Source organism: Lipophrys pholis (assembly GCF_963383615.2).
Source record: "Lipophrys pholis genome assembly, chromosome: 14".
Lineage (NCBI taxonomy): Eukaryota > Metazoa > Chordata > Actinopteri > Blenniiformes > Blenniidae > Lipophrys > Lipophrys pholis.
In genome coordinates this window covers 24,179,598-24,196,715 of record NC_137633.1, presented here as the reverse complement: position 1 = coordinate 24,196,715, position 17,118 = coordinate 24,179,598, and the positions used below count along the sequence as shown (strand labels likewise).

At 42.5% G+C, this 17,118-nt stretch overlaps 1 protein-coding gene across 1 annotated transcript in view; it reads right to left on the bottom strand.

Moving 5' to 3' along the window:
• Positions 1–3,729: 3,729 nt before the first annotated feature.
• Positions 3,730–17,118, bottom strand: part of begain (brain-enriched guanylate kinase-associated) — a gene marked incomplete at both ends in the record, with an annotated part of 36,018 nt that continues 22,629 nt past the window's right edge. Inside the window, 3 exons of the mRNA XM_080479321.1 lie at positions 3,730–5,256; positions 8,797–8,880; positions 10,356–10,463. Coding sequence (XP_080335447.1) covers positions 3,730–5,256; positions 8,797–8,880; positions 10,356–10,463 — 1,719 coding nt within the window. The remainder of the gene's footprint in view (positions 5,257–8,796; positions 8,881–10,355; positions 10,464–17,118) is intronic.

Genomic DNA, 17,118 nt, shown 5'->3' with positions numbered 1-17,118 from the left:
ATCCTGATCTCATTTGATAAATGTAAAATCTTGTTTTGAATAATTGGAAACACATTATCTTCTTTTTTACTGATAAATCTGTATCAAGCCCGGCAAAAATAGAACCAGTTTCTGCTTTTGTTTGAGTTTTTTTTTTTTGTTTTTTTTTATTGTTCCCAGAAATAATTTTTTGCATTTACCAACAACCATCTTTATTAAGTAAATAAACACACAGCAAAAATATCTAACCATGCATCAGGCAGACATGTAGACTGCTGCTCTTGTTGTTACAGGAACAGGGCTGGAGGTTGGACAGAACCACGTCAGACTAATCATTCAGGCTAAACATTCAATAAATAGAACATCAACTCAAACTGGATTAAAAACTAGTCGGTGTAATAGCAAACGTGGAGTAGGGCTGCACGATATAACGTAAATGTATCGTCATCTATCGACACTACAAACATACAAAACACTTACTGAGCTCAGAATGATGCTTGTTCTGTACATTCAGGCTTCGCATGGTCACATTTGAATCAGATGAGCTTTAGACTGTGTTTGAGCCGATCATTCACTTCATTTTTTTCAACTTTACGTCAAACCTGGAGACCACAGGACATATTTCAGAAGATTAAAAATCCACAAAAATTATTTAAAAAATGACGAAGACAACAAACTGAAATGCTGCTGGAGGAAACTGAAGACGCGTGATTAAATAAAGAAAAGGATAAAAACAATTGTCTTCAAATCGAGTCCAATAGCAGAAAGAGCACTGTTATTTGGAGGCCCAGTATCATAAGCTCTAGTATATTTATCACAATACTCAACAAATTTATCTCATATTTAACTAATACCGTGAAGCCCTCATGTGTCACATCTCTTTATACATCATGTCCACAACAAATATACCAAACCCTGCACATTGTTCTGCTCCTCTGTACAATGGTGTGTTCATTCCAGGTATTTTGACCCTGTTAAAACCTCTTTGTCGCCATCGTCATGATGATCACGAGTCAGAATGCAGTGGTGCGGCCTGTGGCATTCAGTTTTATCTCCATACATGTGATGACATGAAGAAAGGCTCTCTTCCTTTTTGTTGACTCTCCTAAATGTATGTCAGGTTTGGTTGTTTGAATAATCAAACGATGCTTGTTAAATGAGGACACTTGGATTGTCTGTACAATTTGCATCCACACGTGAGTAAAAATGGAATAAGATGTGAAACTTGATGTAAACGTCTGAATGAATATATACTTTGGTGAAATTCTAATTAAAAAAAACTCCCACTTTCTGTGGGAGAGGAAGAACATACAGGACATCTGAAAGGAAGAACATACAGGAGCATCACTACTGTTGGAAATGATTAAACCGGATTAAGATTAAGGCAATTTCAAAACTCCACCTTTGTTATATATACAGTATATATATTAGTGCTGCCAATTGATTAAAAATCTTTTACTAATTAATTGCACAATTTTCTGGAATTAATCGCAATTAATTGCATTGTTTTTCTACTGAAGACTGAAGCTTGTAATGGATATTTATTCAGGGAAAACCACGGCTGAAGGTCCTCTGGAGGTGATGATTGATGAAGTGCTTCAGGTGGCTGCTGCTCCGAACGTCATCACTCTGACGCAACTGCTCAAGTTCATCCATATTCTCAGGATGTCTGCTGTATATCGAGTCTGTAAATTGCCGTGGTCAATCAGATATGAATCGCCTGTAAATCAGGTATAAATCTGTTGTAAAACGCGTTTAAATCAGGTAAAGCAGCTCTTCGCCTGATTTTTGCTGTAAATCCAGTGTAAATGAGGTTTAAATCTGCTGTAAATCTTTTTAAATCAAGTATAAGTATACACCTCCTGTAAATCAGGGATATATCAGCTATAGTGTTTTCTCTATTGGGAAGTGTTTTTTGGATTTGGAAGTGTTTTCCGAAGTTTCTAGTGCTTTGCACTTCCAGGCCACCGTACTTGTGTACACATTAAGTAGTAAGTGAAAATGTTAATTGCGTGAAATCAAAATCAAAAGTGCTGGAAGAACATTTTGGAGAATATTTGATTTTGCATGATTTAAAAAAAAAAAAAGGTGTGTTCAGCTGCTATAGCTGCCAAAGACGAAAATGGGAATGTATTTTAGTGTATGAAGTATTCCTAGATTTCTTTTTTATTTGACTTCAAAATATATTTTTTTCTCAGCGTACAATGAGACATTGTATGAAAAGCATGACTACCTGGGAACCTGGGGTTTTCTATGTGGAGTGGTCTCACGTATAAACTATATCTAACATGCACCTTTGTAAGGTGTCCCTGATTGTGTTTACCCCATACAGCATGCCGTTTGTTAAAGATAAAAGAGTTTAATTGAATGTTTGGAACAGATTGCAGTGAGCATGGTCCCATAGAATGGATGACCTTCCCAAAACACGCTTTAGGCGAGGGGTTCACAACCCGCAGCTCTGGACCCCTTCTACTGCAGCTCCTTGAGCCTCGGTCCCACTGCAGTGCGTTCTGGGGCGGGGCGGGGCGGGGCGGGGCAGTAAGGTACGGTACGGTATGGTAAGGCAAAGCGCACCCAGACCCAACTATGTTGCACGGTCCCACCACAGAGAGTGTGCTAAAATGGAAGCGGGGTTGTGAACGCCACGTTACGAAGCAGGCATGTAATGTCATTGACCAACAACAGTGGCGCGAAGAACACGTAAAGTTGCGGCAGCCGCAGCTCCAAGGCCTTCCCAAGCTGTGAGCTTCCCCGCGGCCGTCCAAATTCATCGGAAATATTTTTTTAAATCTGAACAGCACATCTCCCGCTGGATCTCCACCTCTCGTGTTACTGAGAGGAGCCTTGGAGGAAGACCATGGTGCTGTGGCACGCCCATATTTCCGAGTTAACCAAACAACAAGTGTGCGCAAATCGACAAATGTAAACAACAACGGGAGGGCTTATGGCCGATGAAATATTTAAATATTGCTTGTTGAGAATGACGAACGTCATTACCAATCAGCAGACATGTGGAGGAAGGATGCTTTATGCTCACTGGCACAGACAGCGGCAATTATTCATCTAATGGTAAGTGACCAGGATGTACACAACACCTGAATGACATTGAAAGCCACACCACTCACAGTCATGGTTCTAAAAACACCTCAACGTCCGCATACATGCGCCGAATTAATAATATAATGGTGGCGGGAGGGTGGGTGCGCAGCTTCCAGTGTGTTCTGTTCAGTGGGAAACGGGTCCAAATGGCTCCTTGAGTGTTGAAGGCTGCCAACCCCTGCTTTAGGCTAACCTCAGTACTGTGTATATTAATGCAGGAATTATTGAGTTTTTGCTGGTTTTATGGAGAGCATTATCATCCCACCTATAGCAAAGAGTTGGGCATGATTGTGTCCCTGATGTGTCGTGTGTGTGTGTGTGTGTGTGTGTGTGAACTTTACTTTGGTGACTAATGTCATGAATAGGACCGCAATGAGTATCTGGTCTCTGCTGGCTGCACATGTGACATTAATAGAGAAAATGGTGCAAACTGCATGAAAACGTGCCTTGACTAAAATAAACAACACAACAACATCTCCCATCCCAACAACGGCCCATCACACAGTAAGTCTGGTGCAGAGAGATATACAGTATCATCATCATTATCATCATAATCATCATCATCATCATCATCTTCATCATCATCATCATCATCATCATCATCATCATCATCATCATTTTCATAATCATCGTCATGCATAAATGAACCTGTCAGTTCAGCAGGGTGCCGTATAGCTGTGCCTTGGTCAAACTGTCCTTCCTAGTCAGTCCCGTGCTGCCAAATTTTTGGTATCTTGGGGAAGTCTTCTTTGGGAGTGAAGGTCCGACAGTGAGAGCGGAGCTGGGGCGAGGCCGGACATTGGGCCTGGGGGCCGGGTAGTGTTGAAGACTTGAGGCCTCCAGCGAGCTTAGGTGTAAGGACTCGGCTGAGCTGTCCGCACTCAGACTGACGTAATCTTTAGCGCTGCTCGCTGCGGTGGCCCCTCTGCTGCCCTCCTTGTCCTTGGAGCTCCCTGAGAGGAACAGACTGCTCTCCGAGTCCTGACTGTCATTGCTGGCTCGATACGTCACTGCAGTTTTCTCCTGCTTACGATGCTCCATGGCTTTGGGGCTGCAGCTGGGTGAACTCATGCTGAAGCACTGGTCCGTCGCTCCGCTGTGGAAGACGTCATCTCCATCTTGGAAGCTGCTGTAGATAGACCCCTTGACTTTACTGGGAGGCCCCATGGCAAAGTGCTGCTCGGAGAAACTGTATGGAGAGACCCGTCCTGTGAGGTTCTGATAGGACGAGGAGAAGGTGTTGATGTCCTCCACACTGAGCTGTCTCCAGCAGCTGCTCAGGTCGTCCTCGGGGACGAGGATGCCGCTTTGTCTGTCCAGAGCTCCCCCGTGGGTCTGGGTCAGGCCGGTTGTGGAGCCCATGCTACGAGAGGAGGCCAGGCGAGGGGTGCTGGAGTGGTGAGGCTCGCTGAAGCACGAGGTTGTCCTTGTGTACGATGGTGCGCTGCCTTTCGGTGGGCTCTTGGGGACCACCATGTGCTGGATGCTGCGGGATTTGGGGAAGCACGAGCTGCCTTTATCATAGGGAGACATGCTTTTCCGCTCAAAGTCCCTACTGCCACCGTCTCGCCAGTCCATGTAGAGGCCCTGATGGGAAGACGATAAAGTACTGCTCGCAGTGCGCATGCAGCCACCGCTGAGCGCCCCCTTCTCATCTGAAGCCAGGCTGAAGCTGGAGTAGGTGCTGGATGCAGGCAGGCTTCCTGCACCAAACTCATCCTGAAGGTTGAAGGACGTCGGGGGCTCGTGGTGGGAGAAACCTCCAGAGTTGAACGCGTCCTCCTCTGGATTGCTCTCGGTGGAGTTCTGAGCGTGGAGCTGAAGCAGCGCGGTGCCGTGGAGGTCGACGCTCTGCCTGCGCTCCGTGTCCTGCCACCGCTCAGGGCAGTAGAGAGCTGTGTCGCTGCAGTACAGGTCAGACGTCTTGTAGGCGATGCGGCGGTTCAGCTGATCGGTGCTTCCTGTTCCCGTCAGAAAGTTTCCGTCCTGCAGTTGTGGGCTGGGGGAGCGCGTGACCGGACAGCTGCTCCCCGGCTCCGGCTTTTCCAAAATTTTAGCGATGATGGAGGTGGACACGGCGTCAGAGTAGTCGGAGTGGCAGAGTGGCATGGAGGCCCCCCGACTCCGGCTGTGCTTCTCTATGTGGGAACTGATGCGTTCCTGGAAGTCTGGCGGCAGCTGTGTTCAGGAAACAAACAGAAAACTTGATGAAGCAGACAAATTAAAATCACAATCTCTGACTGTTAAGTTAGTCTTTCCTCAGCAGAGGTTATTCACATTTCACGACTTGTTTATGTTATCGACTTGTTTCCAAGCTCACCCTCTAAAACTAACGATGTCAGTCTGAGAAACAGATCAAATATAGAATATCAGATTTTTCAAACCAGCGTACTAATATAGGGCCTTTCTGTGTGGAGTTTACACTTTCTCCCTGTGTATGCGTGGGTTTTCTCCGGGAACTCTGGTTTCCTCCCACAGTCCAGAAAAACATGCACTGGCGGTGCCTGTGCAAGACCCTCGGCCCCAACCTGCTCCCCCAGAGCTCCCCCTGTGTGGCTGCCACAGACGGGTCCATTCAGGAAGGAATTTCCCTTCTGGGGATTAATACAATGCAATAAGATAAATATATATATATATGTATGTATGTATGTATGTATGTATGTATGTATGTATGTATGTATGTATGTATGTATGTATGTATGTATGTATGTATGTATATGTATGTATATATGTATGTATGTATATATATATATATATATATATATATATATATATATATATATATTAGATAAATAGAACTGCATAAATCACGCTCTTGATGTTGGGTGTCAGACATGTGGCCTTACAGGCCAAAAGCAGTCTATCAGAGGGGATTACAGAGAAGACATCCACTTCGATCTTTCAAAGGTCAGCATTAGTAGTGATTTGCTCACTGAGGGTGGCGCTGTGTTCGCACTGAGTCCAGATTGAGGGTGTGAGCGTGTGGAAGGCTGCAGACATCCCAATCACACACGGTGTCTCGATTCACTGTGTTGTGCACCAGTTAACGTGCTTTTATATGTTGAGATTATTTCTCTTTGACATGTTGAATTTTTCGAATGATACAAATACATAAAACCAAAAGAAAATGTGTCCAGAAATCCAGAAATGTGTATGTGAGGGTCGTTACCGTTTGATTTCAGGGTCCTGGTCCACTCCAGATCCAACTGCTCTGACAGAGGCTGTTAAACCATGAGGCTGAAACTATGTGATCGCTACACAGCTTCTCATTTATTTATTTATTCTTTACCACAAACGTGTTGATATTTTATTAGTTTCAAATCTGAACAAGCTCAATGTAAATGCCGTTTATGAAGAATTGAAATGAAGCTGAGCAAGTCATTTATTACCATTCATTCTTGGGTATTTGAGTCCTGCAGCATTTCATTTATTTACCCGCTGCGTTCCCCATGAAGTGAACTGTTTTCTGTGTTAAAGCTTCTGTCTTTGATTTCTCTTTCCTTTATTGCCTTTCTCTCACCTTTCATTGGCTTGTGTGTGTAAACCGTTTCTGTCACAGTGTCTTTGTACCCATTAAAACTGCTCAGGGTCAGTAGAAACACAGCTCATTTTCTCTATCCCTCCACGCTTCTGCTTGTTCCTCTGCCTCATGTTTCCACCGTCACTCTTTCCTTCTCTGCGATTTTTCCCTGAAATCCACATCAGGTCCACAGGGAGCTGCTCTCAGCTGAGGATAAAACTCACTTGGCTTTGTTTAAAAATAAATAAATTTAAAAAAAAAAAACGCCTCAGCATAAACTAACCTGCATCTTTTAAGTCTGGGCTATTTTTAGCTGCTGTTGCCACTCCCCGAGAGAGTAGAAATGGAAAGTAGGTGAGGCTGAGAGGAAAAGGCAAGATAATTTCCAGTGTGTGCTGAGCATTTGCTGCTATCTGAGGCAAATCTTAATTATAGTCACACAGTTCTGCAGAGTTAATCCATGTGACAGCGCACACATCTCCTTTCATCCCAAATGCTTAAAAAATAAAATACAAAATCACATTATGATGAAATATGGGCTTATTAGATGAAGCATTCCAGTAAATTCAATCTCTGAAAATTATTTCCTGAAAATGCTGTGTATTTGTAAAAGATGTTATATTTTCTAACACTTTTTTTCCTGCACTACTGCATTACCAAACATAAAACCTTCATTGTACTGTTAGTAAAACAAAGTTAGTTCGTCAGATTCACCTTTTCTAGAAGAACATGGGCAGTTTGAAATGCTGGAGAAAACAAACAAACACTGATTATTTCAGAAGACGAGCTTTGAACCGTCTTCAGTTAGAGACACAGCACGGCCATCTCACCTTTTTTATATTATACTACCTGTGTTTTGTCCTGTCTTGCATTGGTTTTTATGTTGTTTTTAACTTTTGTGAGGGGACAGTGAGTGTTGTGAAAAGCGCCTATAAATAAAATATTGTATTATTATTATAATTATTAGTATTTTTGTTGTTGTCATATATCCATACAGGGGAGGAATACGGTGAATCTACTGAAATTATATGGCATCTTTGAGTAAACTCGGGTTCAAGTATATTCAGACATGGTCCTGTGTCTTTTTTTGGGAATCATATGATTTTCCCTCTAAAGATGGCTGGTGTGTGTTTCGCTGCTCTCAGTTTATATGAGTACTACACTATGAACATATTCCTGCTCTGCAACTGTCACATGTGGTCATTTTTGGTTGTTCATTTCATAAATTCTGAGAAAAAAATGGCTCTTCGTCCCTGGTTTGGTAAAAATAATCATAATTCTCTTTGTGATAATGGCTGTTTTAGGCTCTTTTCTTCTGCCTGTGATTCACTGGTTCACTAGGCACACTGAGATGTGGGTACATCTTTCAGACAGTCCTCTCCGAGCTCCTTGACTCTCAGTGTGGAAACTCCTCAAAAGAGGTTTTTAATGCTGCATCACATGAAGAAAACATCCAAATTTTTTTTACTTCATTAGTAAACTAATGGAAAACATCAGAACCTCATTAATGCACATGTAGTGTTATCCGTCAGACTTGAGTGAAACATGGCTTCGGGGCCCAAAATGACCCACAGGACGGCAATACAAAGAACCACAAAAGAGAAGGGCAGTTACTGTCATTTTTCAAAAGGGAACTGCTGTTTCTAACTTATTGACTGAGGATTTTGGTGTTTCAGCGTAAACACAACCCCAAGAACTGAGTAGAGAAAACAAAGCCTCAGAAGCTTCTTAAAGAATGAACGTCAGCGCCTCATGGTGGGGGTCGATCTGTAGAAACATGATGAAGGCTGCAAAACACTACAAAGGCTTCTGGGCATTTCACCGTATTTCAAAAACTGAAACATGGTCCTTCAGTTATTTTTTTATCTCAAATAATTTATTATGCTATATTCATAATGTCCACTGTGTAGTCAAGGTAAAACTGTGCTGTGTGTCCACAGTTTTGATCCCTGGCTGATTACATGTTTAATGCTGAATGCATGAGGTACCAACCCCCCCAGGGCCCCAGCCAATGCAGCACATATCCCCAACGGTGTCCATATACATAAATCAAACACAGCCCTCACAATTCTTAACCTTGCTATCGGGAAACACCTAAATAACTAAAGAGTGTAAATCTTTAAATAAAGTAAAAATTGAATGTAGACGTCTGCCCGGATGTGTCTGGAGGTGGTGTGTGTCTGTGTTGCACGTCTCACCTCAGATATCTTGTGTGCTCTGTAGTGAGATTTGGAGCACTGCAGCAGCTGAGCAGCCAGGTTACAGTCTTTCCTGTACAGATCCTGAAAGAGACAACATTCATTCATTCATTCACCAGACTCATATGAGCTTCTGATGAGCTGTATATAAGTGGATTTGATGTGATGATGAACCGCATCAAACTCTGACATGTTGATTTTGAATAGTTTTATTAATCAGTTGGGTATGAATGATGTTGTAGTTTCTTGTTCTCTTGAAATCAAATAATTACCTTCTGCATGATTGCTTCATTGATTTAGTGGACCAACGGGTTAAATTAACAAATGCACGCCAGTAGAGTCTAATAAGTAAAAAAGAAAAACTGGCTGTGATGTTTGACTTAATCACAATAATAATATGCAGGATCTTCATTATATTAAACTAGATTTGCATTTATATTTCATTCAGGATTTGATCTTCCCGCAACAGCTTGTGCTAATTTTGTTGTTGAAAATGTCACATCCACTTTTCTCCACCTTCCAGCCTGGGACACGCTGCAGTGTTTATGTCTTTCCAGAGGTTCGTTATGAAATGGATGTCTGGGAGACATCACTTTCACCTTTACACTATTTCATAGCCAGCTCAGGACAGTTTACAATCGGTTTCTGTCTTTCTGTGTTTGTGCACCTTATCGTCTGCTTCAGCTTGCTTTGCTTAATCTTTATTATTAGGGACCGAGCACGAAAGGCCAGGTCTCCACAGGAGGCCAGGACCTATTGTATTTCGGATGTTTGTTGTTTGACTCCTGACGCCTCTTTGAGCCCAATTCTGACCCACTAAACACGCTCAAAAACTCAACAAATTTGGCACACTCATCAAGACTGGCGAAAGAATTAAAGACATGTATACAATAACCCCCAGAGTTCCAGAATGTGCTCTCTAGCGCCACCTAGAAACACGACAACGACCACCACGGCCCGTAGGAACGTTGTAGGAAGATCAAACCAAAACTGAATTATTTGTCTCATCAAGACCTAAAAATCATGCGCAGATAACCCTGTCCTAAATTCAACAGGAAGTCTGAAATTTGCCTTTCAAATTAAGATTTTCACACAAAAAGGTCGACAAGAACCTGCCGAACAAAACGATGTAACACATGAAGGGGAAAATTCCATAAAACATGACCTTTTTGACGAGAGAGAAAAATGCTGTCATTTCTTCCCCCCGCGAGCTCAAGTAACATTTATCATTGAGTCAGATGGAGCAAAATTGTGGGTCTGTAACGCGGGTAACACTGACTCTACTTAACCCCGAACCCTATTGTGTCCTTGGCGGACGTAATAAAAATAGGATTTGGTCGTGTGTATTTAGGTATGTGAATGAATCGTGTTGGTTCATAGAGGCTTTAGAGGAACATAAACATCACAGAAACATTTGTCACGGCTGCCCACTGTGTGTGTGTGTGTGTGTGTGTGTGTGTGTGTGTGTGTGTGTGTGTGTGTGTGTGTGTGTTTGTGTGTGTGTGTGTGTGTGTGTGTGTGTGTGTGGTAGTGTTGTGTAGGTAGATTAAAGTACTCACATTGTCGTCTCTCAGTTTATTGATGGTCAGTTTTGCCTCCATCAGATGGTTGTTGAGGACAATGATTTCTCTACTGAGGGCTCTCTTCTCCTCTTCATGGTGCTGAGTCTGCAGCCAGGAGACAAAACCGACAAGGGAGGATACAAGTTACACACAAATGACATACAACTATAAAAAAAAACCTTTGATTTTCATTTGAAGTAATAAACTGTTTCTGAGATGTTAATCATATTTATTTAGTCAGTTAGTTCACTGGTTTAGTTCACCAAATGAAGGACAACGGACCACGGTCAGGGTCCAGACCCTGATGCTACCCCATCTTGACACAGACCATCTCCATCCCAAACAGAAGGTTACTGACAGGGCGCTTCTTTTTCAAATGGCGCAGCTATTATTATCATTACGGTAATAGTAAACTGGATGGGGTGCTTTTATTAGAATTGGCGCAACTTTTATAGTCTTTACGGTAATGGATTAGTGGATGAGGAAACCAGAGACAAATCGCACGAGTTAAGAAGTAACACGTGCGATTTGTCATAATGGAAATTTACAATGGAAAAAGTGAGAGAAAAAGACAGAATGAAGAAGAGAAAAAATGGATGATTTAGGTTAATTCTTCACACTGGCAGCACACAATCTGTGAGTGTCGTTTGCTCTTATTAAAAATGTCAACGTAAAACAGCCTTATGAGACAAAACATAAAGCTTTTGAACAGACTAACCCAGTCAAATCAGAAGTCTGAGAGTCCAGTATGACCAGTCCACCAGGATCCTTCACACATTTACATTCATTCCGATGCATGTTTAGATTTATAATCTGTAAAATGTATTTTATTGTTCTGAAGCCAAGCTCTGTATTTCAACGTGCACTATGTTGCCATTTTATTTTATTCTTTTAATTCGCTCAATTTGAAAATGAGCCTGACTTTTATTCAGTAAATGAGACAATTACATCAGCAGTCGTACATATAGTACTTTCAGTTTCATGTTACACGACAATGAATATTGTCAATATGCTTTTCAATTGCACTGAATCATTTGATTTCACAATCGGCTGTTGATTACATGCAGACGTTACTAGAACTACGAGGCTGCTTAGATATATCCATCCCTCCATCTTCTAATCAGTTGGATGAGGACAGGATACACCTGAACAGGTCTCCAGTCCATCACAGAGACAGACAAACACACTCACATTCACTTTAGAGTCAACCAACCTCACATGCATGTTTTTGGACCGTGGGAGGAAATCAGAGTACAGTATACTTAAATATATATCACACCATGTATATCACAAAATATAAATGGTGAGACATTCTGATCTTTTTTGTCAAACTGGACCTCTGAACATTTGAACTGAATAGCCCTGGTTTAGTTAGTGATTCATGGAAACTGCTCCGGCATACCATACGAACAGCAAAATATTGAATTGAATGTCTCTCCTGTTAAACAGTAAACATTTTATATGTATTGTAAATAGACTTTATATTACACTTTTCAACTGTGTGAGCAGTGGCCACAGCGCTTCACATCGTCAATCACAGTCACCAAATTCACACAGCAATGGAGGCTGCGGCCAGGCAAGGCGCTGTCACGCACATGGGAAGGAGTTTAGGGTTCAGCGTCTTGCTTCAAGGACTCTTCGGCATGTGGACAGGTGGAGATGGAGATCAAACCTCCAACCTTCCGATTAGGAGACGCTGCAGGCGGGCATGAGCTTTTGACGACGGTGTGTGAAGCTGACAGTCATCAGATGTTTGGACTTGCCTGCAGCTGGAAGTGGCTGAGCCTGGCTTCACCCACCAGCTCAGCAAACACAACCAGTCACTACCAGACGCCGGATCGTAAACTTCTGATGCTTCCTGGCTGAATTCTGCGCTCTTCAGTATATCCTGAAGTTCTCGGCTCTCCTCTTGAGTCTTGTTCAGTTTTAGTCTCTTGGTCGGAATCACAGTCGCTGTTATTTTAGTGCTGGTTAGAGTTTTGTTTTATGTTCTGCAAGAAACTTACGCGCGGTAACCCTTTAAGCCTCGGCTGACTTGGTGCTTACGCGTTCATGCATTTTCTCGATTCCTGAGTTTAGTGACTTCTGTTTTGTTTTTTTTAAGTTTTAGTAATCCTGAGTTCTGCTTAATGTCTCCGTTTTACGAGTAATCGTGGTTTTGTTTATGGTTGGTTTTTAGTTTGTAGTTTACCTCCGGCTGACTCTTTGTTGATGTTATGTACCCCGGTAGAATTGCTTTCTGTTCCCTTTTCCTGTAAGTCCATTTATTAACGTAAGATTTTAAGCTGAGTAAATAAGCCCTGACTTCGAAATGTTAACTGTCTGTGTGCCGTGTTCCACCGCTCTGCATGAGGGTCTCGGTACCATCCCCGGAATATTTTACCTAATAATGTAAATTTGAAGATTGCTAGAAGCATTTTTTTTGTGGAGAAATGCTGAAATATACATGAAATTGGTCACATTTATGTGATTTCTGCAAGAAACTTCCATGTGTAACCCTTTAAGCCTCTCATTTAAATACCTTCTTTTTTGTTGCATTCATGGCTTTTGAGAAAAAAAATGATCGTATTGGTATTTTGATATTTCACAGCTAATCAAACAACTGCCGAAGACACACCTTGGCCTGACTCAGAACTACAGTAGGATGTCAAACATGATGACCCACAGACCAAACTCAGCCCGACCGACGTCCAACCCACCTTGTGCGATTACTTTATAATGTGTAGAAATGCAACGAGGGGGCGATGTATTTCTGATGATGAAGGTGTATTGTGGGGAGAACCTGCTTCACCTCCACCTCACTGACGTCAAGTTCCTTGTGCGCCTGTTGGTTTCTTTTCTTGAAGTGTTCAGTTGTTTAGTTTTATTTATGCTGAGGTTCAGGTCATTGGTTCAGCGCCATTTGTGAATGCTCCTCCCGCAGCCTCATTGTTGTCTATCATGAGACCCAGTACGGCCGTGTCGTCTGCAAACTGTATTGTGGTGTTTGAGTTGTGAGCGGGCGTGCAGTCATAGATGTAGAGGAGTTGGCGGAGGCGCCCTTGAGGGACACCAGCGTTCATAAGGATGGTGGAGGAGGTTACCAGTGATAAGTGCGTAGACTAAAACTATGACAAAAGATATTAGTTGACGACAGTGACGTGCAGTGAGGTTCATGGCTGGTGAGGCACTGACTCCTCTGGACTCACATTTACAATGTAAGAACTGAAAAGAGCATCTTTATTCACTGTTCCTCCAACAGCATGTGGCTGGTAATGCTTCATATCCCATCAGCATTCCTCTTTCAATTACACTCCCACCAACACAAACATAAACACAGGAACATATTTGTCCTACAAAGCAAAGTTTCTTTTATAGAAATGGATAGAGAACCCTTCTTGTGTCTAAGAAATTCATATTTACTGTCAACAAATTAAAGTACAGAGATGTGTTTAGCACAAATTAAATTTTGACCGTCAGTAAAAATTTCAGTTATTTTTCAAACTTTAAATTCTGGTGTTTTAATCAATTTTAATAAAGGTTGTCTATCGAAATTATAAGAAAAAAATATATATATATTTTAGGCCAAAAGTTTAGTTATCACATACTTGAATTTCTTTCTACATACCCCCATCTTATTTAAAAAAAACAAACCAACTCTGTCTCAATGGAGACTATGGCCAAAGTTCAGTTCATGTACGCCCCCTTGAGGAGAGGCAGAGTACTGCCTGCCTCACGTGCTGAATATTCTTTGCACTTCACTTTACGATCAGCAGAAAATGTCTCTCACACATACATTAAAGACATTACAGACAGCACTGCGTGCACGCCTGGTATTTGCTGTTGATGTGTGGCACGCGTGTGAAAGGGAGAGATCTGAACAGGTTTGGCAAGAGATGATAAAATAACTATATTGCTCCTTTAGTCACCCTCACAGATACAGATGACAAAGACGACCAAGGGCCAAGTGGAAATAAGAAATAAGTAGTTGTTTTGAAATGCTATATGAATAAAGGTCATTTGACTTACACTTAATTTATGGGAGATTATCTTTTGTGAAAAAGCCATGCTCTTCGGTAGCAAAAGGGGGAAATTCGAAAGCAGGATGAGAGAGAAACAGGAGACTAGACAGAGGATTAAAGTAGCATCCTACAACGTAAATGGAGTACTCAACCCAATTACGAGGAGTAGAATACTAAACCAGATGAAAAAAGGAGTTGGGGTGATATTACTACAGGAGACCCACCTCACGGAAAAGGAACATGCAAAACCTAAAAGGAATGGTTATAGCCAAATACTTTCTGCCTCATACAATCGGCGAGGAGTGGCCATTTTAATTTCAGGGAAAATTTCATTTGAAAAAATAAAATTGAAAGGAGATAAAGAGGGCGGGTATGTTTAGGCAAAGGGGAGATTAGAGGGTGAGGTTGTAACTTTCATTAGCGGGTATAGACTTGGGGGAGGGTTACAGAAATAGCCTTATTCGCATACGATATATTAGTGTATTTATCAAGCCCAAACACATCCTTCCCTGCACTGATGACAACCCCCACAGACTATGGTCATTTATCAGGCTACAAAATAAACATACAAAAAAACTCTGGTTGTTACCTTCAATTATAGAACGGACCAAGCAATTAGGGAGAAATACAAGATCAATTGGGGATCAAAATCAATGAAATATTTGAGGGGCGCTGCTTTGCAGCCTTGCTGGCTGAGGGTACCGGCTGTGGGCCATTCTGGTTCTTCTGGCTGGTAAGGCCCTGTACCTTCTGCCTGAGGGCGGCAGGTGGAATAGGTGATGGGCCGCATGTTGGTCACGCAAGAGGTTACGCACTCTCTTCAGGCAGCAGGTGGTGTAGATGGTTACTCCCATTTGAAGTGTGTCACCCTCTCCACCACCCCATTGCCAATAGAGAGTGGAGGGTGGTTGTTTTGTTTCTTTCTTGCGGGGATCCACATTAAGCCTGGTTCACACTGCAGGATTTTAAAACTGTCGGCAGATTTCGCAGACCTCAGCGACCAGACACACGGCGATAAATAATCCCAGGTTTAACAGTTTCGGTCGTACAGCGTGTGGAGTACAGACACTCGGCAACATCAGCACACCGCACACCAACCGATTTCACTCACGAACAACCCCAAGATCAGGCGGGAAATCTCGCAAAACCTCTCGAGATCAAACGGGAATTCCAGAGTCAAAAAACAGGGCGGACGAGGAGGATGCATTGGCGATCATTTGTGGTGTGTTTTAATCCGAAAAAAACCCGAAAAAAAACAACACGTTTTAAAAAGAAGAGGCGTTGGTCAAAGGGGTGGAGACAACGGGAGCATGGTTGTCCGTCCCGTCTGGCTTTTCCTCGCCACTACGTCGAATCGCTTTCTGATTGGCTACGCGTGTGTGCGTATAAACTCGCCAAATTTGGCACTCTCATTAAGACTGGTGATAGAATTAAGGAAATGTAAAAACTAACCCCCGGAGTGCTAAAATGTCTCTCTAGCGCCACCTAGAAAAACCAAAACGGCCACCATGGCCCGTAGGAATGTCATAGAGAAATCAAACCAAAACTCGATTGTTCGTCTCATCGAGACCTAAAAATCACTTGCCGGTACCCCAGACCTACATCTGACCGGAAGTCCGCAGTTTTCCTTTCAAAGTACGATTTTCACCCAAAAAAGGCCGTCAACCTCTGAAGGAGAATACATTTGACCCCCTGAACATGCTCACATGCTCACCAAATTTGGCACGCTCATTAACACTGGATAACTTTCTAAGAAAATAAAAAAAATTAACCCCCAGAGTGCCAAAATGTACTCTCTAGCGCCACCTGCAAACACTACAACGGCTACCAAAAACACTTAAACGGCGACCACGGCCCATGGGAATGTCGTAGCGAGATCAAACCAAAACGCAATTGTTCGTCACATCGAGCCCAACAAATCACATACTGGTACCCCTGACCTAAATCTGACAGGAAGTCCGCAATTTGCCTTTCAAAATAAGATTTGCAAACGCTAGCTACTCTGAGCAGGAATATCTATTGACTTCAAAAATATTAAATGACAGAGGAGACTCTCCTCCTCAATAATCCCGGATATCATTTTCAGTCGTCGAGCGGTTTTGTTTTTATCAGCCGTCAAAGTTCTGAACACAGAATCCCGCCTCCTCGCCACGGTTTAAACGCCATCTCCTCTGAGGGCGAGTATCGTATCGGCTTCAAAATACTATGAAATGATAGAGGAGATTCTCCTGCTCAATAATTCTGTTAAACTTTTTGACTAGTCCAGCGGGTTTTTATCAATTAGCCATCAAAGTTCCGAACGCTGGATGCCGCCGTCTCGTCCACGTGGCTTTGAGCACAGATTTCACCTACTAAACCTGCTCAAATGTTATTTTTTAGTTGCTGATGAACCAAAAATCTGGCTTCATTATAAAGAAGTTCTGTGGGTAGAAAATATTAATGATGGGTGTCGTAGCGGATCGCAATGCAGCCTCATGCAGACCTCAGCCTGCGGTCATAACGCCATACAAGACCTGGGCTCAGTTGTTCAAAACTCAAACTAACCCTAACCCTATTTTAACTACTGGTTAAGCTCTAACTGCCGGTTTAATCCTTAACCGGCCATTAGTTAACTTATATATGCGTTGTTTAAAACATGGTTAGTCATCCCATTAGTTAACGTCGCCGTCAAAGTAATCTGTGAGGTTAACAACAGTGGTTAGCGTCCCTGACGCCGCTCCGCCCACTTTCAAGTCTCCGTGCTTCCGTGTTTTGTCTTA